The following is a 27,873-nucleotide window of genomic DNA, read 5'->3' as shown; positions in this document are numbered from 1 at the left end:
GTACCTGTGTAGTAACAAACTACCTGGATGCATAAAACTCACCAGCTGCTTTTTATAGCTGGAACTTCAGCATTACAAAGCCCAAGAGTCAGATATGCCAGCTCCTACTTTTTGTTTTTTCCCTAAAAGAAGGAAAGCTTTGGATTTTGAACGCTGAACTCTTAGTTCAAGTAAGCAGGAAAACCAACTTTACCTTGTATTCCCATAACACTGCTTATTATAACTATATGCCCACTCTTTCTCCTCTTCATGTCAGGCAGGATCTCCTTCAGGAGCCGAACCAGGCCAAAGAAGTTGGTGTCCATCACAGTCTTCATTTCCTCAATGCTCTGACATTCAATAGGTCCAATGAGCCCCATTCCAGCATTGCTCACTGCACAAAATGGGAGACAACAGCAAGCAAAAACATCCATAAACATAAACTTGTAATCATTAGTAGAAAGCATTTGAAAGGAATGTGAGGATTAAGGGTTAGATGATCCTAAATGATCCTTAAAGAAAGGATTAAAAGACATTAGTCACTAGAGCATTCCAAATACATTTGACATTTCCATATGTCTTTATTTTTAATTATGCTTTTAGTAAAATTTAAATTATCTGCTATTTTTCATTTAACTAGGTTATTTCTGGTTAGTCCTTTTTAAAAAATATATAAAGGGATTACAGGAAATTAAGTCAAGAATTGTATTTTTTTATAATTCAGTATTAAGAATTAGAAGCTACAGTCACTACCCATAGGAATTAATAGAAATCTTTAAAAAGTAGATAGAACAAGCCATATTTGGTCTGTTGTTTGTTTTATTAACATTCATGTATCTTCAAGAGGAAGTAACCCCTCAACAAAATAAACACACAATTCCATTGATTTTTATTTGCCCTCTGGATATTTATAAGTGGGGAATGATGATAGAACTGGCATTCGGCTCTAGAAGTAGTACATCAAATTAGAGTATAATAAATTTTGCAGAAATACTTGCTAAGCACTGCTTTAATAATTAATCAGAAAAAAGGCAGATCCATAATTTTTAGTCGGTAAGATTTAATAGCTGGTGGTGTAAGCATTTCCACTAAGATACTAATATTTATTTTTAGCAAAACAATATGAAAACACTTACTGATGAATGATTTGTAAAGTACAATTTCAATTCTCAATACAAAATGGATATATCCCTATTTTTTTGCATTTGTTCTTTTACTTGCTTATTTCCGATGCTGTTGCTTTCTTAGAACAGACAGGTGTTACCTTCATTGTAAAAATGGCTATGCTTCATCAATAGGGTGGAAAGTCTTGCTCATGAAGGTGCCAGTTTAGGCAAAATTTCTCACATTTACTAAAAACATGTATGGTTTTATCCAAGACACCTCCCTGTGACCAAGTTTCTCCTTTGTAAACAGGGAAAACAAGCTTCCCTACTTCATGGAAGCAGGGTGAGATTTAACCCACTTATGTCTGCTTGAAGTCTTAAGAATCTTGAACCAAATATACTATGTAATTATTATTATTACTTTGATAATTTAAAAAATACACTAATGAAACTTCTCCAAGGTATTTGAGACAATGTTTTACAGAAATCTGGTATCTGTTGATAGCACACACATCCTGTACTTGCCCAGGACATCAATCCTTCTGTCAGGGATGCTGTTCACACAGGTTTTAATAGACTGTTCATCACAGACATCCAGTTGTTTGATCTCGAGGGTTTTGCCCAGCCTGTGACCTGCAGCTTCCTCCAGTGGCTTTTTCTTGGCCAGGTTCCGCATTGTGGCAAACACTGCAACACAGCAGAAATAAAACCTTTACTGTGGCACTCCTACTGAGAGGTGTTACAGAAAAATGCTTTTACATCCAGCTCTTAATATCAGTGATAGAAACCAGATAAAAACTAAAAGGTAAAAGATTCTATTTTCAACATACATTGTCACTACTTTCCCAGTCTGGTTCTGAAATCCTCAAGAAATTAAAAAGAAGAAGCTATGCATAATGAAGAATATGGAGTGTATAAAGGATAATACTGTCACAAAAATATTAAAAAATGCATATCAAATTATGCCACTAAATTGTTTTTAGGTATCCAGAACCTAATTCTGGATTCCAGACTTTCTTCTTTTTTTTTTTTTTTTTTTTTAATCACCACAATTTTTAGCAGGACCATCATTTTATTAAAAAGTGAAAGACATAATTCCAAACAAAAAATATTTGGTTTTGTAAGCTAATTCTCAAAACTGAAATTAGTTATTATTGTATCCTAATGGCTCAGAAAGCTCTAGATCTGCATCCAGTTAGCAGTGTAATACTGTAAGTATGAGAGACTGAATTGCCACAGATTGCTGTGCTCACCTTGCCATCCATTTCCAATCATAGCAAATACTCTGCTTTGCAGAAATAAGACAAATCCCAGCCCTTTTGCTCACCTGCCCACACAGGCTTGGAATAATTTAATATGCTTTAAGGAAAAAATTGCAAATTTAGAAACTGTTTGCCTAAATTCTTTGCTTTGGTCTTCAAATGGGCGTGGGCCTGTATGTGTACCGATTTTAGTAGTCAGAAGCAAAGCTAACCACGTCTCTGAATGTATACCCAGGGCAGCATAACATTAAAGATATTTTCAAATATTTGTTTTTTACTACAGTCCTTTTGCATTGCATGTGGGTGTACACTGTTCAGTTCCAATAGCTGTTCCATCTCAATAAAGGTACAGAAATACCAACTGCTTACAGAAATCAGTATATTTTCAGTGCATTTTCTTGACAGTAGAAGAAGAAACGAACCAGAAACAAGTCACCAAACTGAATACAACCACCTGTTAAATCACAGAGAAAAAAACAGCACCATCTCAAATAGGATGTTTTTGTAAAGATAAAGAACAGATAGATTATTACCTTTAAATCTTTTCTGTTCATCTTTTGCCATTTTTACAGCTATTGCCAGTCCAATTCCTGAGGAGCAACCTGTAATGAGGACATTTCTTCTTGCCATTCTCTTCACTGAGCGGTTCAATTCTTCACAGGAGCAACAACAGAAATGTAACCACAGCATAATGTGACTGGTCTTTAATACTATCTCCACCTTCCCTGAGTCAACACATCTGAAAATGCACACCTGGACACTGCATGATTAAGGGATAATCTCAAACTAAACAAAATACAAGCAGGTGGTCCTACATGTGCTTATTATCTGCATTATCAAAACTGATTAATACAGAATTTGATCAATCTATAAACTGAGGCACTTGTAAACTACAGGAATTGTTCTTAATATAATAACCAGCTTGTACAGTACTGGCAGGAAAACCTTTTCCACAATGACAATTGCTCTGTAGTGCTAAGTCCTCCACTCACATCTATGGAAAGTAAACTGCACCCTAGGTGGGATCCCTCTGCTGAAGCTCTTCAGAATTCCTACACCTACAGCACCCTCCTGGTTCTTTTACAACACATTGAGGAACAGATTTCTTCCCTGATGCCTTACTATTGTAAGAGTCTTAATAGGCATTACAGAAAAAAACCCCAAATTTCAGAATCCACATCCCATTTTGCAAGAGACAAATTGTTGGACAGACTCCTCACATTTCCTTTTGGCAGTGTTCCCAACCAAGGACAGAGAAAGTTAGCAAGCATGCTGCAGTGGAGAACTGACAAGAAATGTTGAACAGACCAGCTTCACTACATTCTTTTAAGACTGAAATCTCAACACTTCTGATTCTGCAATTGACATGTCAGAAATTTAAAAAAATAAGAACTAGCCTGAAGTCTAGCTTTTGGAGAAAATATTTTACACACAAACTGTGGATTAAAAAGGGACATTTGGGCTGGCACTTCAGTGCAGTTCATGTTTAACATACAGTAACTGTAGGTATACTACATTCAGGAAGAAAACCAGTCCCTTGTTTCTGTTTCTGACAGGAAAAAGAAAGACCTTAATGAGCAATTAGCCTTATGAACAGCATTCAGCTAAGTGCAATGCCATTATACACAGTAAAATGTTTTTCAAGACCCAACAACCCCATGTAAATGCAACATACTTCAGAAGAATGAATTTAGTGTTCCAGGATTTGCATAGATGTAAATTGGTTAGTAACTCAAGAAAAGTAGGACACTACAGAAATATTTAACTAAAATTATGTTTAAAAAAAGTCCATCCTTTCCAAAAGAAATAAATTGGCTTGAACAGTACAAGTGGAATCCTTAACTTCTCAGACAAGCAACAAAATGGCAAAACATCTAAAGAGAAAATATAATTATGATTCTCCTTATTTCTCAGTTTGACCCACAGTTTAACCAGATAAGTTAGTATACAGACAAAATTTCAGTGCAAATGCTATTTAGCTGATTCAGAGATTAGGCAAATTGCTTTTGCTGTTCATGCACATTTATATTTAGTGCATGTAGGAGGAGCAAATGAGGCTTTATTCAATGCTAGGTAGTGGAATTCCATTAGTGTTGTGATGCAGCTGTAATTAAGGATTGGTTATATTTTCCACTTGAAATCCTGGTTTGAAGGGCTTATGTATTCCACTGCTTTAAAAAAAATCTGTCTGAAATTTGGTGCATACACTTCTAGGCTGAAAGAAAAGGGCTGTGCATAAAGAGAGTTAAAAAAAAAAGTAGTTTAATTTGCAATTATTGCACCAGTCAACCTAATTCTAAGATCTTCTCTTTACAGTTATGTAGAGAAAGAAATAGCTTGATTTGAAACACACAGTATATTTGTTTCTGTAAGTAACAGTGTTTTTTGTCACATCATAATTTTCATAATAGCAGAATAAATAATCTGAAACTGCAGAAATACTTTAGATGAATGTATCTTGGCTTGTCAATGGTAGCAGAACCACTTAATGTGGAACATGTGGCATTTGTGGAACGTGTTTACATCAAGTGAAAGAGCCAGTACTGCCCAAGGAGTTTAGCAAACTGCCACTTGCAGAGTTTCTGGATACCTCAGATAAGTTTGTTGGCTAAGACACACTTTTAATACACAAAACACTTATCTGAGGCCTGGTATTCAAACTGAAATAAATTCAATTCTTTTCCTTTTATTTACATCAAATAACTTTAGCAACTTGATTTCTGAAGTATGAATCACATGTCTTAATGCACATAAATCATGTGTGCATTAATCAGACTTAGACTGATGCCTCAAAAGCCTATTTGCAGTTTCTGATACTTATGTAAATATAAAAGTGAGGCCACTAGCCATTCATACCAGCTTAATTGTGTAATACTTTTGGAAATGTGGAAATAAATGTTTTAGAATGCATAGTTATTATGTGAATTTAATCAATGGGAATTTTTGCATGGATTTTTGTTTCATTAAAAATATCAAAAGAAACAGCCTCAAGCTTTATGTCCCACAACCCTGTGCATCTTAAAGATACTGCTTGGAGTAAAGCAAGCAGGCTTTGCCAGTGTCTATGATCAAATCAGTGTCCCAAAACATCTTACAAACAGATAAATTTTAATACTATGTTGTGTCTGCATCACTGCATTTGTACAAAACAAGATAAAATAGTCCCAAACAAAAATTGCTAAAAAGGTAGTACCATTGTGCTTTTAGTTAGAAGTGAGATATTAAACAAGTACATAATTTAAAAACCTTTGAAAAAGATGACAGCTGAAATTACTCCCTACAAATAATTTTATTCTGAAGTATAAAAGATAAATTAATATGTTATTATATGAAGGCAATAATCTTGAGTTGGAAAAATAAAAAGGTTGTCATCTGCTTCAGTACAAATAACCCCAGGCCTTATTTAGAAATAGTTTCACCATGTCCTCATTGAAGGCACAGAGACGATGCAGCAGCAGCACAACGATGCCAGCAACAGCATCCCTGGGCTGCTGCTTGTCCAATGGGCAGCAGCAGTCATTCCTTCACAATTCTTGAACCTGAAACAAAATATGTGATGACCATATCTAAATCCATTTGTACCAACATGTTACTTTTCATTATTAAACTTTATTTTACAAATTCAAGAAAACTAACAGCAGGTCTCAAGTCCATGGCTGCCATCTCAAACACTGATTTATGTTATTAATGCATTTTTTTCACTGTTCTTGTAAGTGAAATGCATTTGCTTTCTCCAAGAGCACAACTTACAAATTTTCCAATACCATATTATGTTCTAGCAAATAAGAAGGAAAACGTTATGAAGAATATTTTTGAGAAGAAATCTTCATATGCAAATCCCTGTAAAAATTGTGTACAGTTTAAATGAACACTATCTTTTGAAATAACTCTTCTGCATGAGGCTCAAGGTTTCATGTTGGATTGCATTGTTGTTCTTAAGTTGCTAACAGTTCAGGAAGTGTCTGTAGAAACCCCATCAACAGTATCAAGGTATGAAGAGGAAAAAAGCCTATGATGTACACCAACACTGGGCAAGAAAAATAGCAAAACAAATGTAAGCTGTATATAGAAGTAAATGCAGCCAAACACATCATGTTTGAGGTTAGGGGTTTTTTGTTAGTTTCTACAGCTTTATCACCCCTACCCCTCCTTTTAAAAACAAGTGAATATGCTGGATCTAATTATTCATTTATAGGAAAAAAAATAGAGTTTCAGGTGTCTCTGTTTACATGAGCTAGTGCTGGAACACAAGAAGAGACTCTATCAGCCATTACTACTTCACATCATAGTATACTAAGGTTCCTGTTAATTATAAATTTAAAAAGAGGTTATGTTGGTCCTGTATCTATCCATGATTAGGTAGGTGCTTATTCTCTATGAGGAATGCTAGACACTCTGTACAGAAACACTTGTAAGGAGCATATAAGCAGCTTACAGGTAACAAATGAAAGATTACAGTAATTCCTAATTTTTAATGTGATGCACAGTTTTCCAAAAATGTTGTAAAAGTAACTTTTTAGAAAAATCAGTCATTGCAAGCACTATTTTTTTCTTACTTCACTTCATTTAATACAATTTTACTTCTCATTTCAGAAGGAATTATGGTCACAAAAAATTAGTTTGCTGTAAATCCAATCTGCCTTTTTTTTTAATAAAGAAAATTACCTCAAATTCCCAGAAAAATGAAAAAAATCTATTCTTAATATTCAGCAATATATTTTTGGTTCCTTTATTTGGAATATTTACAGCTTCTAAGGGTAGCCAAGTGCTGTATTGTTACAAAATCTTCACTGCAGATTGAAGCACAGCAAGAACAAAGAATGATTCAACTGAAAACTCTGTGACCTGGTTATTTTATGAGTCCCAAAGGGACAGAGTGGACCAGAACACAAATCAACCCTCCCAGCAGTTCCTCCCCTGAACTAATATATTTTCTGTAATAAGCAAGGAAGGCAATGTATTAAGAAGAAAAAGAATGAGACAGACTGTACCCCTGGGCAAGACATACACACTGCCTCTCCACCCCTTTTCCCTAAATAGATTAGGCAATTTATTTTTTAGAACTAGGACAGAAAATTTCTCTGGAAGTCTGGTCAATCAGTCTGCAATGTGTTACTAATGGAGAAAGTGTTTTCTTACATTATGTTATTTTTAAACAAAGAAGGAACCATATAATATTCTAAATGGAGCCAGAAGCCCTCCTCAACATATTTCATGGCTTACACAGAATGCTTCCAAAATCCAGTGGTTTTTTTTATCTACTTCACTACAATGAAAATAAAATTTCATTTCCTTATCCCAAGTCTAGAAAGGAACATGACCAGAGCAGGTCTATTTCAAAGCCTTTCTTAGATCATTCCTAGGCCTCTTCCTACCTGGCATTCCTTAGAAAAAAAAAAGTCAATTTGTCTGGAAGGAAAGAGTCTAGTCAGTAATTGTACAGGGGCTAGCTAGGAAATTCTTTCTTTCAGAATAATCCCTTAGGAAAAGTTAGAAGTTGTTAATGGTGTGTGTGAAAGGTAGCAGCACTCACTGTCCTGTTCTTCAGCATCATCAACAACCTAACAGAATTCAAGATGGAAGAGCTGATATTGCTTTAATTTGCAGTGAAACAATCTTCATATTCAGCTGTGACACAACCAAGCCCTCATGATCTAGAATACAGACCAAAGGCCTTTGGTGTTCACACAGAAATGAGGCTTCTCTGATACCTCATCCTAGGGAAAAGAAACACATAAATGCAGCACAACCAAAGTGACAGAGGCCATCCTGGCTTGGAAACATCCTTGACTGAACTTGTTTCTGTAGAAAGCCTGTTTATCTCAGGTCTCACGTGTAGAGACCTTGTGTAGAGACTTGTGGAGACTGATTCATGCACCAAACCAAAGATTGGTTTCATTCACAAAGTTAGCTGTCTTCTCAAGTCCCTCCACACACTCCCATTCACTAGGCCAAAACATTCTCACTTCTCCTTCCTACCAGCATGCTAGAGCTTAGTGGCCTTTGATGCAATAATTTTCACAAGATAGGTACCTAAGTCATAAGAAGCTCTCATCATACAGCACATTGTTTGTTTCATTTCAAGAAAGACCATGTCATCCATAGTCAGAAAATCAGGTCCCTAAACACAATCAGTAACCAAATTTCTCCACAGAAAGCAATTATGAGTTTGCCATAAAATCTGTAATTTTAAAATAATTAAACTTAGGGGATAAGAATACAACTATTCTGGGAGAAGTAATGACACACTAAAGAGATACAATATAATTTTTTCTAGGCAGTAGAGTAATGGCATTAAAAATCGATATTTTTTTGTCTATCCAAGGTATGTTTTACCTTTCCTAGAGCTTCTAGGCTATGTTGTTTTCTTTCATTCTTTTTTTCTTCAGCTGATTTATTTCCTGATCTCTCTGGAGCAATTCAAACTCTTTTTCACGAAGCTCATCTTTAGAATGCTGGAGTTTCTTCTCTAAACCCTTAATCTGAACAGAAAATTCAATTAGATCAGAACCAATATTTTACCAAAGTCAGAACAATTTTATTAAAAAAAAACAAACCACAAAACAAACAAAACTCCAAAATATTGTCAGTATTGACCCTGACTTTGGATTCCTCTGTCAATTTTTTATTTTGTCTACATTTTCTTTTACTAAAAGAGCAGTTTGAGAGCCATATCATATCATGTGAAAAATCATTTTTCATTTTTGCACTGTTACAGCCTTACAAAATTTATAGTTTTAATTGACAAATATCTATTTTTACTGGTACATTCCTTCCCTCTCCCTACAATAAAAAAGAGCTTTTATCTTCTAGATTAAATCTGGCCAGCTATTGTGTCCCAGGATCAGACTTTCTCATAGAATTAGCTGCCCTTTTTTAGGGAAACTGTGGGTTTGATTAAGAAGCATTACCTGTTTATTGCATTCCTTAATTTCCAACTCTGACTTCTCTAAATTACACTGTAATTGAATTATTTGTTGCTCCATTTCTCCTTTATGCTCACGAACTGTCATATCCAATTGTGTAATCTAGAGGTAAAAAAGGAGGAGAAGGAAGTATTTTATTTTGAACTAATATTCTCTTGAGTAGCTACACCCTAGCTATTTCATTGAAATAGTGGCTAAACATAAAAAGGGGAAAATTGGGAAAAAGTCCATAACTGAATAGGTTAGGTCCTCATATACACATTATGCAAGTTATCCTTCTCAAAGAAATACATGTAGTTTATTTCAGTAATCCACCTTGTTAGGAAATGCCGAATTTTGCCAAACCAAAAAAATTTAGTTCATCAAAAGCTTTGATGACTTCCTGGGGCAGTTCACAGGGTACTGTGGCAAAAACACATGGCAAGATCTGGCCTCCTTACAGTATCAGTTCTTTGAACAGACTTATTCAAATCTCACTCCTTCTCTCTGAACCTCAAATATTCTTGAAGACAAAGGCTGGTAAGTCCTTCAGGAAGAGGTTTATTATAAAGTGACAGAAGCAGAATTTTCCCATGATGGGCATCAAATCTGGAAGCCAGACCAAAAGTCTGAAAATATTTCAAATGATCTACAAAATGAGCTACTACAAAAATACCATTTCATATTTAGAGGCTGCTTTAATGTGAATCAGATAAGCTCCAGTGCAAACAAGGAAAGGAATCTATCATCTTCAAGCACCCTTCAGCACAGATCTTTCCTTCCTCTTAGCAAACATCAAGATGAGAACAGTTGCCCCATAACTTTATCACTAATTAAGAATCTTGGGACAGGTTATGGCATAAGGCTTCAACAACACACAGCTGGTTTGAGGTTGGCACTGTGGCTGTAGGAACCAGAAGAGTTTGAGACAATGCATCAAAGTAACCAAACCTAGCAGGCCTAACCTAACTTTTCATAAGTTATCTGCTATATAACAGGAATAATTGTCAGTAACATGCTTAAAAACTATCTCACCTGAGCTACTCTTTGTTTCAGTTCCCAATTCCTTTCTTTCAGTGCTTGGTCCATGTCAAGGAGTTCCTGCTTTTTGTCTTCAATTTCATCCTTACAATACCTGAAATTGTCATACATTTAATTGCTTAATGCACATTCAGTTGCTTAGCTTCAAATATCCAGCTTGAAAATCATGAGATCTACTACTTACTTACAGGATATTACCCTAAAGGTGAATTGATTGCAAGGAAACAAACCCAAATAGAATAATTCTGTTAATTATATTCCAGGTGAGGAATTCTAAGTAACTTCATTATTCAGTTTATTTAATTGGCTATATCAGGATTCTTTAAAAAATAAAGTATCATTAATTTGTGGTCAGAAAGTCAACTGGACAATTTGACTATTCTTATGATTACTTCACCGCTTTAAGATTCTGAAAATAATTTCAGCAAATTTTAAAACAGAATTCCCCAAAAAGAATTCAGCACCACTTTTGGAAATTAAAAATGAGCCGAGGATCTCAAGTATCAAGTTATCTGATGGCTCCAAACCACCTAAAAATTATAGAGAGCTGCTAAGAACATTAAAAACCCCCATCCAAACTACTTGCTATTCTTAAGGAATAACTAACATAACTAAGTTTCCATGACAGAAAAGACAGCAGCTCACCTGAGCTCAGTTGTTAGATCCATGATAGCAATGTTCCTCTCCTCCAGAGAGGACTGTGCATTCTGCAATGCATCTTGCAACTCCTGAAGCTGTGTTAAAGTGATCTTTAATTCTCCACGGGCATTCTGTAATGCAGATTCCAGTTCTGCTATTTTCTGTAAGGCTTTCCTGTGGCAAGTCTCACTTTGAAGAAGCTTATCTTCAAAATCATTCACTATTTTACACACACAACACAAAAGAGAATGTTTAATCATCAGTTTAATCATCAGGGTCTTCATGCAACACCACTACCTAGTAGCACTTGTGGTCAGAATAAATTTTCAGTATCACTATTTTTTAGGACAATCTAGAAAAACAGTGACTACTAAAACAAAAGATGTTTATGGTACCTAAGTATTTGCTAGTTTTATTTACTTCATAATCAACAATTGACTGGAAACATAAGGATAGAGCTAAAAAATCTGGCCAGGGAGATAGTGCAGACACAGTATAGTAACTGACTATGCAGTGCTAGGAATAGTGCAAGCAGAATTGCTGCTATTTCTCTGGCTTAAAACAATGGTCCAATTAAACTAAATGGAAGATGATGGATTGGAATGTTTGTTATTTCCATAGACTTGTTTCAAAGAGCTGCATTTTTTGAATAGCATATGCCTTTATTAAAGCTAAGTGTGTCATTTGACTATTACATTAATAATCTGCATTACCAATTCACAGGGAAACTACTTAGTATTTCACCTGGGGTGAAGGTATATACCACAAAAGTGAGAAGTTGCAAAAGTATGTGCAAAATGTTTGTGATTTTTTTGGGTTGTGGGGGTGTTGTTCATTTGGGTTTGGTTTTGTTTTGGTTTAAGAAGATTATCAGTTTTTGACCCTCATGTACTTGATTATTGAATAGGGGGAAAAGAAGAATGTCTAATACATATAGAGGAATAGTTTAATGAAAGGAAGACTGAGAAACAAAATAGCCAAATTACCTTCATTTGCCTTTCTGTTGAGCTCTGATCTTGCTTCTTCCAGAGCAATATCCAACTGATTTATCTGCAGTGCTTTGTTCGCACCATCTCGTTTTAATTGCACTACTTCTTTTTCCATGCCAGTAAGTTCATTCTTGCACTGATCCATCTTCAATTTAATCTGCCTAAGAGAAGCAACCAGAACAAAATAAACCAAGGAATAACAAGAGCAACATGTTCTAAGACAAGTGTTTGTGAAAAAAATAGAAATAAAAGTCACGTTCAGTAGGCTTTTCTTGTAATCAAAGCTATATTCTTTAAGACTAGCAAGCTCCTGTAGAATGTACTGTCTACAATTACAAGCAAGCTGATATGGTTATGATTTGAACTGCTTTATGAAGTGCTATCTTAAGGCTGAGTAGGTTGCCAGGACATGCATTAATTCCATTGGAAAACTGTTCCAGAAAGTCATGCATCTGCTAGTCAGAAGCTTCCCTTCTGATTTCCCGTCTGTGCTGACAGACAGACTGAAGTGTAAGCCCACAGCTGAGCACCATTTCAGACAGCAAGTGTTCTGATCCATATGCCCATGTGCAGAATACACCTCTCTTTTATCCTCAACCTACCTGATTGTACAATTCAGTTCAGCCACCTTCTGTCTGTTTAAATCTGCTTCCTGAGCAGCTAGGCGCAGTTTCTCCTCCACCTTTCTCAACTCATCTTCTGCACATGCTTTCTGCTTCTGAAGCTCTTTTTCCATAGTGGATACCTATTGGAAATGGCATTTAAAGAGTAGTTTCAAATTGCATACCAAAGAAATGCACATTCTTGTCTTGCAACTCACATAGGAAAGGTTTTACACAAGTGATTTCTTTACAGTCTGTACGTAATTTAAAACTAAAACTGCACTTTTGAAAGACAAATAGTTTCTAGTACATGCAACAAGTAAATGCAACAAGATGCAAGTTTCTGAATTTAAATGCACCTCTACTTAACTGCAGTCTAGGGCTTGATTTTCCAAGTACCTAGCCACTCTAATGCTAACTAGAATTTTTGATAGCTCAGAACCTGGATTAAGATAAAACAAGCCACTAAACTCTTTATTTTACATATATCAAATAATAATTATCTACTCAGTTATCAAAGAAATATCCAGATTTTATAGGTTTAATGAGGCATTTAATTTTATCCATAAATGTAGACACTTCTCACCATACTGTACCTGTTTTTCAAGTTTAATTTGATTCTCTTCCAACTCTCCATTTCTAATAGTTTCTTGCTGTAACATTTGCTGCTGATGATGCAAAGTTTGTTGCAGGAGAATATTTTGTTCGCTCATGTCCTGAATTGTCTGACCTTTAATTTTTATTTCTTTCTGCAAATAATGAAGCTGAAAAGACATTTATTTTCCATTAAAATAAAACATTTTTATTTGCAGTTGCTTCAGCTATTCTCTCAATGAACAGACTCACACTTGTGATGCAATAAAACTTTTGTGTCTGAATTTAGTTGCATTACAGTTTCAACAGTACATAACAGATCTCATAATTCATCATTGTATTATGCTCTATACAATCAGGAAAGCAATAACTTCTCAGTCAATCCCAGGTTTTGATTCTTGCTCTCTAAATATAACCTGTCAATATTTTAAAAACATATATAGCAGATTTTTATTTAGAACTACTTTTCTTTCTGCCAGTCTTCTTTATTTCTCAGAAAGTCCTTGTTTTCCCCTTGAGATTTTATTCTCAGTCCTCACATTTATTTCTTTTTGCCTGTATGACAATAGTCATTCCAATTAAAGGAATTTTGAGTGCCTAACTTGTTTTATGTTGACTAATCTGGTTTCTCAGTGCTGAATGCCAGAGGGAACTGGTCTAGGGCGGGGGGGGGGGGGGGGGAGGGAGTGTTCTTGAAAAAAAAAGCCTCACTTGCTACATTTGATGTTTGACACAGCATCCAGTCCCTTCATATGCAGTATGGGAACAGCAGGATTTAGGAAGCAGCAGTAAATATCACAGGTTTATGTGTGACACAGACCACACAACTTCCATCGAGCTAATCCTGTACAGGGTCCAGCAAACTCCACTCGACTAAAGCCTCTCTCAGCAGGTAGGCCAGCACTGACATGATCAGCCTCTATATAATTAGCTATCCACAAATAAAAATTCCTTCTAATATTTCAAGTTAACTCTTTCTTGCTTTCAAGTAGTAGTGGAAAGTATGATAAAACTTGGGGTCTAGAAGTAAACAGTTTTTTATGCCCAGGACTTCTTCCCCATTAAGACAGTTCAAAAACAGATCAATTTTGTGCCCTTAAATTTATATTACAATAGTGCTCTCTCCATTTTTTCCATAACAATGTTTTGTTTCACATTATTCTGATTTTGTTACTTCTTTCAACAATTCATTTATCTTAGTGCTTCTTTTCCCTTAAATTACCCCGTGGTTTTGAGTTATAATATTCCCCTTTACCCTCACAAAATGTATCATTTTTTTCCAGCTTACTTCCCATCTACAGATCTTGTTGTAAATTTTGGCTGTCATTTCACAAACTTTTAGTTTAAATCAATCATAACAAGAGTTCTCTGCAATACAGAAGAATTATAAAACAACCTGTTACCTCTTCAGACCTTTCTTTCAGCTGATTTTCAAACATCTCCTTATTTTCTTGTGACTGACTCAAATACAGTGCAACTTCTTCCTTACATACATTTAGTGCTGACTCAAGTTGTTGTACCTAGGTGAATGCAATAGATTATTTAAAATTGCATGGCATGGTTTGTATTAACTGGTCTAACAATTGTATTAAAAGACAGCTTTGTGTAAAACATCAGAAAAGTTACATTTTTATCATATGAGTATTAAAACAGGCATGGAAGATTATAGTAAACTTTAAAACTGAAATCGTCTTCAAAAATTGAAATTATTTGTGAAATTCAAAATTATAATAGTTTAGACTGTGTTTATACCAGATGAGACTATCAGTTATGAGATGACATGCCAGCACTTGTCAGTAGCTAGAATTTAAAAACAAGCATAGGGTCAAAACCAAGTCATTAATCCATCATGTTTCATTCCATATAGATCTGCATAAATAAATTTGGAATTATCATCATAGGTGAGTTGGCACACATATTTTTTAAAAAATAACATTCAGCTCTTACTACAATTCTTTTCAAAAAGTTACCAAGCAGCATGATTTCCCTTTCTGCACTGGGGGACAGTGCCTGACTTTCACCAAATGGGAAAGGAAGAACTTTGAGCAGCGTCAACACTGTCATCTATTTTACACTTTTAGTGCTCATTTGGGTTTGAGTAATCTCTTAAAAATACTTTATAACCTTGAACTGACAAACAACCCCCAAGATCTTAAGCCATAGTAATCGAGCTTTTCTTAAACATTTGGTTTCAATGCTAGGATTTCTTATCAATGAGAATTGTGCTGAATTTAGCTGCAGAACATCTAATTCTTTCAATTTTGCAATCAGACTGCCAGTTTTCTAAACTATACTGGACTTTGTATCTCCATACCCAGCTGATTCAAGAGTTTTTTGAAGAGAAATTACTATGTGTCTTAATTTTCAGTCTCTGTACAACATCCCAAGTACTGCAAAGCCACTTGGATAGCAAATTGATCCTAACAAGCTCAGAAAGAGCATGAAAACAGCAAAGTCCCCAGTACCTTCTCCCACTGATATCCTGAAGATTTGATACTTCACTGGGGTAAAGTGGCACACATGGCATTGGTTTATTAAAATCCTGTTACAAGTGTTGCATGGAAAATGTTTATCAGGCAAACACTAGGAAGAGCTAGAGATGGCTAAAAACATGATCAATATTACAGTATCACATATGTCTACAATACATGCCATATGTAGACCAAAAGTATATATAACATTAGCTCTATGAGTGGTGGACTTAAGGAGTAAAATAAGCACAGGTTTGCCCAATTTGTAACTACAGTAATTGCATTAAGCAGTTATGCATTGTATAATCTCTTACTGGAGGTTTCATCATACTTCTTTTAATTAAAAAAAGAAAACAACAAAAGAAAACCAGATTAAAAAAATACTTCAGACAAATAACTTCTGGAATATTTAATTAAGATAAATTTATATAAAACAGTTTTTCTCTAAAAGATAAAAGGAAATACACCGTTACTGCAAACTTTAAAACTATTACTTGAACATTACCCAGAGTTTTACTAACTTTGATTTTTTCTTCTGTTAAATGGATCTCCAGCATCTTCAATCCTTGATCTTTCTTGACATTTTGAGTTTCCATTTCCTGTTTTTACAGACATTTTTATTCAAGAGAACCAAATATAAACATTATATAACATTAATCTAATTTTATAAAGTTATAAGTAATTTAACAAAAACTGATAACAAGGAAAAAAGGCAGATCAGTGTATCTAAAACACAATTGCTTGTCTAATGTATTTGCATGCATGATAGTCTGAAGTGAATTTGGTTGCTGAGAGATGTCTCTTCATATTCTGCAGCAGCAGGCATTATTAAAAGGAATAAAACATTATCATACTAGAACATTATTGGTTTTTCACCTAGTTCAGGATTGGTGATATCATTCTTTATCCTGATCTCTTTCCTTTCATTAGAGAGAAGCCCAAGGGGCAATCCAGAGGCATAAAGAGAATGCTAAGACAGAAAATACTGAAAGGTCCTTTAAATTTGTACAATATATAGTAGTAGTAGTAGTAGTAGCAGCAGTAATTGGTGACTACACTAGATTCAGTCAATTACTCTAACAAGAATTAAGAAGCATAAACATACTTTCATTTTCCCCAATTTTTCCATGTATTTATGGATATGCTTTCCATTATTTTTAGTCACTTACTTGATTTGCATTTAAAGAAAGTCAAGAGCCAACCTTACCTCTCTGTTTCCTATCAGCAACCCATCCAATGATTTGATGTGATGCTGTTTATGTAAAACCTCTTGCTGTAAAATAGATATTATCTTCTCTTGTTCAATGACTTGGTGATGTTTCTTATCCAGCTGTGCTTGAAGCTGTCCGTAAGTAAATAGTAATTTATTCTTTTAATTAAAATGTATTCAGCTAAATGTAATTCATATTTATTCACCTATCATTTTTATACTGAAAATTAAACACATTACTGCCATCAGCAGTATTGCACATTATCAAGAAATCCCAAGCACTTAATATCTTAATTCCAGAGGAGAACGAGGGCAGACAGAGTGCAATTGTCTGTCACCAGCCAACACAATAAGACATGCATAGATTCTTTACTAAAAGATGAGAAGCTTCTTAAACAGCTGGAAATAATCAGTTATACTTCTAATCACATGGAGAAATATTTCTTCTCTTGAGACTGAAAAACCCCTGAATGCAGATGCTCATAAGGCCCAGTGTGGCAGAGGTTCAGGCAACAAGAACATTTTCAGAAGCTGTCATGCTTTAAACCCAGTAGGCACTAAAGCTATTCTTTTTTTTCTGTGTGTTTGGAGCAAAAAACAACAGAAGTCCTCCTAAGTCCTTATTTCTCTTCAGTTGAGCAGGATTTAAGTATTTCAGAGGGAAAATTGTATGGCTAGTTAGATGGAAGATGTAGTAAAATCAGAGAACGTGGGGAGAAGAAAGAGCTTTATAACAGAAACGTTTTAATGGATGTGTCTCGAAATTACAAGACAAATCAATATAGGAAAAAGTTACCAAGTGTAACACTCATACATACTACCATACAATAAATGTCTTACTAGAGTAATCTGTTTCTCCATTTCTTTGTGCTGGTCAAGGTGAAGCAATTTTTCATTTTCAAAAGCAGAAGTTATTTTCTCATGTTCTTCACTGATAGTTGTTTTCAGCTCATGAATGCATCTATTTTTTCCCTGTGAAGTGGCAACAATAAAAGGACTTAATAAAAACATTTAGCTGTGATCATAAACACTGTTTCATTTGATCATCTGGTTTCCAGATTTCATAAAGGAACAACAAACAAAATTCTGAAGTTACACAGAGCATGTGTCATCTCAAAGGATGTCACACTTATACCACAGGTATAGAATGTCAGCAAATGCAACCACTGCAGAGACAAGGTGTCTGCCAAGATGGATTGTGGCACAAGGAACTCCTGACAAAGGCAAAAAGAAATTCTATATTCATATGGATATATGGAATCTTTAAAAAACCATTTTGAAGACTTTTTAATTTACAAATCTACATGTGTGTCACTGAAACAAATGGCAATTCAACAGGGCCAGATCTTCATTGCATTTGTGATCACATGGAAAATGTAGTATGTTCATTAATAACTTCTCACATTCAAGGACAGGGAAAAAAGGATGTTTTATTTCAAACAAGATTCTGTTTTTAAAACCTGTGTTCCTGAAATCTGCACAGATTATATAGCAGATCTGAAAGTCCACACATTTTGAATACAGGGAATACTACTGTCAAGTTAAACTTTTATGTCTTTTTAAATAAATGTGGTTTCTCACTGAGAACATTTTACCATAAGTTCCAGTTCCAACTCAACATTTCTTTCTGCAGCAGTGGAATAAGCAATAGTCTTTTCTTCCAATTGTTTCTCAAGTGCAGAAAGCTGAGAAGATTTCTTTCTTACCTGAAATTAAATATGGCACAAAGCAGCATGTAGACAACAGTTTCAGTTTTATTCAAATATTTGTATGCAATTTCTTATCACCAATTCCACTTTAGCTACTACTATAGTAACTTTACTAAACTATTTGGTTGATTTTGTTGAACTATTATATTTTATTACTTACAGAGAAAGATTCAGGACGATTTACGTACAATTTATCCAATTAATTATCAGTGAAATGGCTTAACATATTTCTAACATTCACATTATTAGGAAATAACTGCAGAGGCCATTATGCTGAACTCTATAAACACATTAGCACCAGAAGGGAAACATTAGCAATTTAATTTATTCACCCTGAGAAAAGCTGAAGCTTAAATTTTTTCTTTTGTGACTCCCTGGTAATGATGTTCATCTCTGGCAACTACAGTAACACTTAATGAGAAAAAATACAACCTTTAATGAGAAAAAATACAACAAGGTTCCTTCAACCTGTTTCCTAGAATTACCCATTAATTCAACCACACCAAAGCAACAAGACTGTGCATATTTTCCACATAACAAAGTAGTAGCAGAAAAGCCTACTGACTTTAAAACAGTATTTCTGACAAGAAATTAATGTTGCTAAGTCTTTCTGCTTGCTGAAAAATTGTTTGAATTTTTCTCAAATTAATCAGATTTTAAAATTATTATGACAATTGCAGTTTTTCCATAACTATTGTCTTAACTATCTTTGATTACTGAACTGAAGAAAAAAGGGCATATTCTTTTCAGTGCTATTTAAAACTTACTTCTCTCTCTAAGCTACAAGTTTTTGAAGCCTTCTTCAATAGGTCTTCCTGTATGATTTGAAACTGACTGGTTCTTTGAGCCATGCTGGTCCTCAAGGCAGAATTCTCATCATCTGCTTTTATCAGCTTAGTGCGTAGCTCTTCTATCTCTTTCTGGAATTTTTGCCTCACCTTTTCAAATTGTTTGCTTATAAGTTCCAACTGTTGACATTTTCTCCTCTCTCAAAGTAGAAAAAATAAATTTAAGGTTAATTTATAAAAGAACATGCAAACCCATAATGTAGCTGAATGCAGTGACTCACGAAAACAAACAAAAACCCCAATAAAACCCCAACAAACAAACAAACAAAAAAAAGCATCATACAGGTGCCCTGACATAATTTCATGGAGAAGTCCTAACAGTAATGACAGAAGCAATCAGAGAAACACTAACAGCAGGATACAGAGAAAAGAGTCAACAAAAATACAGAGCTTTTAGCACAGTCTGCCTAAAGAAGGAAATACATGGTTCCATTTCAACACAAGTCCTGGCTCAGCTACTGCTGAACTAGTAACTGAAGCAGCTAAAGAAATAAATATATTGTGTCTGGAGAACAAGACAGTTTCCAAAGTGGCAAAATGCTCCCTGTTCAAACAAAGCATACATGCTGTAAAACCAACTTGAACCCTTGCAGAACTTTTCTGTTCTGTGCATTAATTAGACAAACTGAATAGCTATTTCAGCAAGCTTACCTCCTGAATTTCTGATCAATTTGACAGGCTCTGTTTCTAGGTCACGTAACCTGCTGTTTCCTTGTCCTTCATTACCATTAGAAAGATGCTCAGCTCCAGTACAGATAGTTAACTTTGCATCAGGCTTTTGAATTTCTGCTTCTTTCATTGCCAGTTTAATGCTATTATGAAGGAGACAGCAATTTAACATTCTTTCTGCATGTTAATTCTAATAGTATCTTATTATCTGCCTAATCTTGCCATAGTTCAGTAACCAGAAAGTCATACCTTAGGTCTGCAATCAAAGGTTTACTTGATTCACCACAAGATTCAGAGGTAGCTTCTTTTGCTGAGGAACTCAATAGCTGGTGTTTGAAATGGTGCCATTTAAACTAAAAGTTAACAGAAAACAAAGATCAATTAAATGAAAAAATCAACCTTTTATTGCTTCATAGCATCCTTAATTCAGGTGTTATACGGGCGTATAAATTTAAAGACACATACACCAGGATATTAAAAGTTTGGATAACTCAATCCTTAAAATTATTCAAAACATAATACACTGTTAAGACTATTTCAGTTACTCTACCTCTTCAGATGTACTTAAAGACAACTGAGAAATAATGGTTTCCAGTACATTGAGCTCTTCCCTTGAATCCTCTATTTCTTGATGACATAATTTCAAGTGGTCATGTTGCTGTGCAGTAAGTGCTCTCAGCTCTTCATTTTCACTTATTAGAGCATTTTTCTCTTTAAGTACTATTTCTTTTTCAGAAAGTTCACTCTCAAGCTTGATGATCTTCTGATCAGACTGGCTCAGCATTGATGCCATTTCAGTGTTCTTTGCCTCTAGAGCTTTAATTTCTTCTTTTGTGTTGTGATTCTCTTCCTTTAATTGTCTAAAAAGACATTTAAAAGGTATTTTCATTACTAGAGGCAGAGACTTACTGAGGAGACTCAAGTTAGTGTAAAGGTGTTCATACACTGCCCATTCTTGCCAAAATGGCCTAAATTAAGGCAATAATGAGAGTGTGGACAAAGCATGTAAATTGAATAACACCACAATGTCTGTGGAGGTGTTTGTCCAAACCTAACAATTCTAAAGACAATCAGCTGATGGTTGTCTACCCTCATTAAAGCAGTGAGGGAATTACCAAAGAACTTCTGAAAAGAAGGGGGCTTCAGCTTGAAATGAAACATACAAGAAGCATAAAAACTTGTAGTGGTTGGAGTCGGGACAGAGAGCAGTCCAAACCATGAGCTGCAGTCACAACCACAATCACAACCTCTGCTGAGGCCTGAGTGCAGCCCATGGCCCCCAGCAGCAGGCAGTGAAGGGCACTGCTCACAGGGGCAGCCCAGGCAGAGCACAGGGGACACAGCACAGCAGGGCAGCCCATGGCCCCCAGCAGCAGGCAGTGAGCCTGGGAACAGTGCCCCAGAAGGCCTGGGGGGCTTCTTCCTGGGAATGGGGGCAGCATGTGGGATGAAAGTGTTTAAAAATTAGTAACAGAAAGTGAGTAGAAATGTATTGAACTATATGAATTGAGCAGAGCATTCACAGTGACAGCTGCAACATGCAAGTTTTGTAAAAACACTGCACAGAGAATTTTTAAAAGCCTTTGTGTTACCTTAGTTGCTCCTCTAGGATGCCTAGATCCTCCCTGTAGCTGATACACTTATCATTCAACTTCTCTTTTTCTTTTTCACAACTAATTAAACGTTCTCCCATGACTACTTCTTCAGCTTTAGCCTTAAAAGCAATTTTTTTTCATTACTGTTCAGCAATAAACCAAGCTTTCATGCCAAGTGGCTATTTTTAAAAATAATATTATGGTCTTTCTGGTAAGTCATTAGATAATACTATTGCTCACTATTGTGAAGAGAAGGTAAGAGGAAAAGAAATTTTCTTTTTCTGTCATTTAGGAAAAAATTAACTTAATATTTTATGGTACATTTGTGGTTGGCAGCCTTGTTCCACAAGGAAAGAAGTCTAACAAAACAAAAATCTCTGTAAGAGCTAACTTATTTTCTCCTCCCACAAGGCAGGAACAATTAACAATTCTGATTGTTGGAACTTTGGGACATGACTTCATTCTCATCTTAGCTCTTCTTCAGCACATGTTTCATTAAACAGCTTATACATATGGGAAAAAAAAAGAGCTATTAAAGGATCTTGTATGTTTAAAATGTAAAATTCCCAGTGGGCAAGCAGGAGACATAAGAAACAGCAGCAGTATTAGGATACTGCAAAGATGCAGACTCCAAAGATCCAGACTGTGCAAAGACAGTGTAAAATTATGTAACTGAATTTATCACTACAAACAGCTGCTTACCCTGTCCCACCTCTTTTAGGGCTTTGCCACCAACAAGTGGAAACAATTGACTCACTGATGAACCTGCTGCTATTGGCTGCCTGGCCTATAGAAAGAAACATCTTGGCAAATACAAGTGAAGAAAAAACTCTCACCTTTTCTAATTTTTCAGTTATTTCTGCTTTATACTTTGTAAAAGCCCTTGTCAGCTCCTCCACATTCAACAAAGCTTCATTTCTTTGCTGTTGTGCTCTGTCAAGCAAAAGATGCAAACCAATTTTAAAACCCACAAACTCCAGCCATTAATGTAACTATCTTCAGTCACTAAAAACAGCTACTACAGTGCTTGCTCCAGGTACTTCATTTCTTCTTCCAGCTTTCCAAGCCCCAGATATCACAGGAGACTGTGCTCCAAGAAACAACCCAGAGTCCCCACTGCTTCCCTCTATCACTCCACTCACATCCCCCTTCCCCTGTCATTGCTCATTAGGGAAGGAGCTGGCAGAGTAAGCTCAGCACAGCTCAGGTGTGCAGTCTGTTCAGGACAGCCAGCATGGGCACACAAGAATTCCTGCTGCTCAGTAACATTTCTCTCTTCCACTAAGGGGCTGGGGATGGGGCAGTGCCCATCTAAGTACAGCACCCCTCAGACTGGTGTCTCAGTGTGAGGACCAGTGCCCATTTGGAGATGGCAAAAGCATCCAGAGAAGGGGATCAGAGCATTTCAGAACAACACAATAGCATTAGCCTAAAGCAGTTCAGGTTGCCTGTAAGTAAGTTGTTGCAATTAATGATTAAAAGTAAACCATAATAATTGTTGATGCTAACCATAACATCATACTTAACATCTGGCAGAAGCTCAGCTTTTCTGAAGTACAAAAATATTTACAACTAGCAGCTAAGTACAGCTAGTTCCAACCCCACATGGGAAGGAGCAGCAACCATAAAGCAAAACATTCCTTCAACCAGCAGTGCAAGTCCCACAGTATTTCAGGGTTTTTTGCCATAAGAAGGTTAGAGGTAATTTCATGGGTAGAGGCACAAGTCAAACAAAGAGTTTGCATTTAAAAGGTTCAAGAAATGTTTTCCCAAGCCATTAATTCAGGTAATTTTCTTGCCCCAGGTAATGCAGTTAAATTAATAGGGAAGGTAGGGATCTTTTTATTTATTCCACTCACTTTTTAAAATTACATTTTGGAGGTGATAGGAGTGTTCATAACAACTTCCAACAGAAAAAAATTCCCTAATCCTCTAGTAGTGACAGAGCCTTAAGGCTAAAGGAGGCAATAGGAAAGGGAAATGGGGACTGAGATGGAATTACAGCACCCTTTTCAACAGTATCACATAGACAGGTAAGATTTAGGATAACATAAAAATATCTCTTGATTAAGTTGTTCTTTTATCATTTTCCTCACACCAAGGAACGCTGCTGAATACCAGCTGCTGAGTATACTCTGCAGGTTCTTGCAAGACAAGTACAAAAATAATTCAGGAAAAATAAATTCTGGACACTGAAGCTTTCCACTGCAGTACATCCATTCTGAAGGAAAAAAACAGCTGATAAACTGGGCACTAATGTGTGCTATCAGTCTGCAGCTACCAGCTGATCTCAAGATTTTAAATGTGCCCATTTAAGCAATCAGTATCTTACCACAGAATTTCCCCTTTTTTAAAAAAATAACATCCTTAAAACAGAAAAGTAATTTGATTCCACAAAGCAAACTACTGCCAATGGAAATAAACACTTATGCTCTATTATTCTATGCTTCATTTATTAAAATCAGTTAATTACCTCTTTCCTTGCTTGCTTTGTTCAATTAACTCAATTTTCAGAATTTTATAGCCCTTTTGGTATCTTTCCAACATATGTTCTCTTTCCATTGCTGTTTTCTGATTTTGATCTAGTCTATCTTCTGCATCTCTAGCAAATAAACAAACCATAATAAAAAATAAGAACTCTTTGTAAAGAAAATAGATTTTTGTTGTTCTTTAGTGCATACAATGTTCCAGAAGTGCTAGACAAACATGCCATAACTCTCAAAGCTAGGTTAGGAGCACCCTTACTCTGCAGACTCCCCAGGAGTACAGTCTGCAGTGGTATCTAAGACTTATCAATAGGCACAGGTGTCTCTGCCAAGCACCCAGAGAGCTGACTTTGTGTCATGAGCTCTGATCATAGAAATCATACTTTCTCTGCCAAGAGGTGTGACTGGGAAAGAACACTAAAATATAAATTTAACGTAAGTATTTTTTCTTTTCTTTTTTTTGTGTGTGTGAAGACAGACTACTGAAACATTAACTGAATATTCCAGAACATGAGGTTGTAAGGCAAGCTGACCACCAGGTATGTCTTCCTGACACCTCTGAACAGCATTTACATCAGTTTAATTTGGCCATTTGCCTTGATTAACGTATTCACAATGAAAGAATCCTTTATGTTACAAAGAGCACACAAAAGTCATGATCAGAATTCTGTATGCTTGTTACAAGAGAATATATGTGGACACGTGCCAAACAATCACCCTAGCCATTGTAAGGGCACATTCCTGTTCAGCACACATTACAAACTGGTTTCTTTCACCAGCCTTTATTATTTCTTCTCCGTTTCTTGAAGTTCATTCAGCACAAACTAAACCACATCCCTCCTCCTACAAATGGCTCTGAAATGAAAGTTACATGACCCACACAGTATCAGAAATTATGTCATCCCTAAAAGAGACTGAACTGGCAGGAAGACAACAATAAAATATTGATTTGAAAGTACACATTACTTCAGAATTTTATCTTGAGCTGAAACTTCTGCTTCCAAATTTACAATCTGTTCTTTCAACTTCGGAATGCTGATTAAATGTGTAGCTAAAGCAGCCTCAAGATATGAAATCTGAAATACAAACATATTTGGGGTTTCATTAACATTTGCATATATACAGGTAAGAAACAGAAGAACAATCTGCTCACTAAATGACAGCGCTCTTAACCCCACCCATAAATTATGTTTGTTTATCTACACCACCTTAACTCCAATATTCCTGCTCAATAAATAAAACATTCTTTCCAGTTCCACTGTGATATTTTGTCCAGCAAAATTATTTCTTTACAGGTTGATCTTGTTTCTTGCTTTTCCCCAAAAGTTTATATCCAACTACTACTTCTTTCAGTGCCAGGCAGTCAAACATTTTGTTTATCTATTTATTTGTACTGTTTTGGATACAACATTTGTCAAACAAAATCCACTAAGGATAGCTCTGTTTTATTAATATTATATATAAGCCAAATAAAACAACATAGTTGTCCTGAAATAAACCTGTACAGACAAGTGTAAACCAAATCAGTAATTATTTATTAGATACAATATTCCTTTCTAACTCATCTTCACTTTTTTCAAAATAGCAATATTAATCCAAGCTGAGAGATCAACTATTTTCATTTCCTAGACAATTGACTACTGTGCCATTATTATTCCCATCAATGTCTCAGACACATGAACATACAGTACTAAATGCATTACTGAACTATTTTCTTTCATAGTGTGTTTTTCATTCTGTGGCTTACTGCCTTGAGACTAAACTTTGGAACATAAGTAGGTGATATTCATAATTAATATAGTTGTTTTGCCCATGGAGAAATAGATTCCAAACTATTCTGTCCAGGATTAATATTGATTGTGAAACATATACTAAATATTAAACTTACACTGATTAAAATAAGACAAAACTCAGCACATTCTGCTTGGAATTCTAAACTCAAAAATCATGGTCACTGAGTGTCTTAGGGTACACTAAAGATACATACTTTTGTTTTTGACTGCATCAATTCAAAGTTCATTGTTTCCACTCTGTTCTTCAAGTATTGATTCTGAGAAGTCAAAGATGCATTTTGCTCATGAAGGGCATCCAACTTCTCCTGAAGTTGTTCATTTCCTTCCACAGTTTTATCCAAAGTTGCAGGTACAGAGTATGACTAGATATAAAAATATGATTGTTTATATATATATACACACACATAAAAATGAAAACACATCTTAGAATCAAAACCAGGGTGGGTTGAAAGGGAACTTTAAAGGTCATTTACTCCAACCACTTTTCAATGAGCAAGGACAACCTGAAGCAGATCAACGTGCTCAGAGCCCTGACCAACCTGACCTTGAATGTTTCCTGGGATGGGAGTCCTGTGGCTGTGCTGCACCACCCTCATGAGTAAAACGCCTGCTACATCTAATCTAAATCAGTTGAAAATCCTGGTCCTATCCCAACAAGACCTGCTAAAAGCTTTGTCCCCATCTTTCTTGCAAGCCTCAAGCGCTGAGAGGCAGAGCGGAAACTCCCCCGCAGCAAAGTACTCGAGGGATACTATGTTTAAGGGGCTGACTTGACATCATTGCCCGATTCTACAGTGTATCCACACCAAGCCCAGCGGCCAAAAATGCTCCAAAACATAGCAAAGAATAGAAAGCCAAAGTAATAAAAAGGAGTAATGAAGAGAAATATTTACTTTGCATTTTCTTTGAAAATCCTGGCGAGATGTTCTCCCAGAATTCTTCTTACAGCTGGAAAAGCCTTGACAATTGTAATTGGGCTGCACAAAGTCCTCCAGAGGGACATCTGTGACCTCATCGAAGCAGCGGCTGTAATATTCCCTTGTACTAGTGTTTGGAGGGAGAGCAAAAAGTCACTACTGCTTTTTTTTCTTTATTAGGTTGCTCATAAAGACTCTTCAAACAAAAAGCAGAAAAGCAGGTAATCACAGTGATCCATCACACAGAATACAACAGAGTTAGGCTACAAGAGACAGGAGGTTCTCATTCCCAGACCCACTCATACCTGGAAAGCTCTTTCTCTACAGTTTGTAGGTTTTTTTCAGTTCTCTTCAGCTGATTCTGTAATGACTGCACATTTGCGAGCAGGTCGTCATCAGCATCACTTTTAGAGCAAGTCCACATACTACATTCCATTGGTAACATGCATAAGGCTAAAGTAATATTTAATAGTAAAACACTGTTAAATGGGCATGAAAACTATTTGTAAAAATAAAAAAAAAGGAAAGGAGAAAAAAGTACAACAAAGAAAAAACTCAATTTCCAAACCTATACATTTAATACGCTCCTCCTTCCTACGTTCACTAGATAAAACTAACAAATTGTCTCTGTTGTGAGGAGTTCTGTACGCATTCATGAAGTACAAAAAGCTCCATGACTTGCCATACATGAGAACTGGAAGAACCTGCTATATACGTTGTTTGCCAAAAATCTGCCACACAGCGCATCCCAGAGCTCTGGCAGCCCGGTGCACCTGGCGGGGAGCCCGAGAAGCGAACGGTGCACACGCGAACGCGCAAAACTTGCCTCGCTGCCCGCGACCAGCGCAACGAGAGACGAAAGCGAACCGGCCCCGGGCGGACGGGCAGCACCAGAGCCAGGGCGGGGAGCGCCGCAGGACCCCGAGCCAGGGGCCAGGGCTGGCGGAGAGCTGCGGCACGGGGCGCTGGCAGCCGTCCGTCGGCTCCGAGCGGGCCGGTGCCGGTCCGTCCCCGCCACAGCAGCGCCCGGCGCCGCTCCAGCCGCGCTCGAACCGCGC

The 27,873-nt window shown here is 36.1% G+C and overlaps 2 protein-coding genes across 4 annotated transcripts in view; both read right to left on the bottom strand.

The window, feature by feature from the left end:
* The window catches only part of LOC103814889 (retinol dehydrogenase 8-like), a 10,143-nt gene extending 4,273 nt beyond the window's left edge, over positions 1-5,870 (bottom strand). Inside the window, exons 1-4 of one of the 2 annotated variants that reach the window (XM_050977377.1) lie at positions 5,767-5,870; positions 2,881-3,000; positions 1,607-1,772; positions 194-369 (exon numbers count right to left, since the gene is read on the bottom strand). In XM_050977377.1, coding sequence (XP_050833334.1) covers positions 194-369; positions 1,607-1,772; positions 2,881-2,977 — 439 coding nt within the window. In that variant the 5' untranslated portion in view covers positions 2,978-3,000; positions 5,767-5,870. Of the gene's footprint in view, positions 1-193; positions 370-1,606; positions 1,773-2,880; positions 3,886-5,766 lie in introns of those variants that run through there. The other variant, XM_030226653.2, reaches the window with a different exon arrangement.
* On the bottom strand, positions 4,015-27,873 carry CCDC18 (coiled-coil domain containing 18). 2 transcript variants are annotated; one of them, XM_030226652.2, is made up of 25 exons: positions 27,642-27,873; positions 27,121-27,268; positions 26,792-26,942; positions 26,093-26,260; positions 25,072-25,181; positions 24,093-24,221; positions 22,456-22,552; positions 21,617-21,738; positions 20,575-20,884; positions 20,274-20,377; positions 20,007-20,167; positions 19,275-19,495; positions 18,394-18,504; positions 17,639-17,770; positions 16,796-16,930; positions 16,110-16,187; positions 14,521-14,637; positions 13,120-13,287; positions 12,524-12,666; positions 11,919-12,082; positions 10,939-11,152; positions 10,288-10,387; positions 9,259-9,375; positions 8,684-8,829; positions 4,015-5,886 (listed from the first exon to the last, which is right to left on the bottom strand). In XM_030226652.2, exons 2-24 carry the CDS (start codon positions 27,258-27,260, stop codon positions 8,698-8,700), a joined length of 3,324 nt encoding a protein of 1,107 aa, XP_030082512.2. In that variant the 5' UTR covers positions 27,261-27,268; positions 27,642-27,873; the 3' UTR covers positions 4,015-5,886; positions 8,684-8,697. The 2 variants fall into 2 exon arrangements, with proteins under 2 accessions (XP_030082512.2, XP_050833320.1); XM_050977363.1 differs by lacking the exon at positions 4,015-5,886 and adding an exon at positions 7,448-8,064.

This window comes from Serinus canaria, chromosome 8 (genome assembly GCF_022539315.1).
Source record: "Serinus canaria isolate serCan28SL12 chromosome 8, serCan2020, whole genome shotgun sequence".
In the NCBI taxonomy this organism is placed as follows: Eukaryota; Metazoa; Chordata; class Aves; order Passeriformes; family Fringillidae; genus Serinus; species Serinus canaria.
This window is presented reverse-complemented; position numbering and strand designations above follow the sequence as displayed.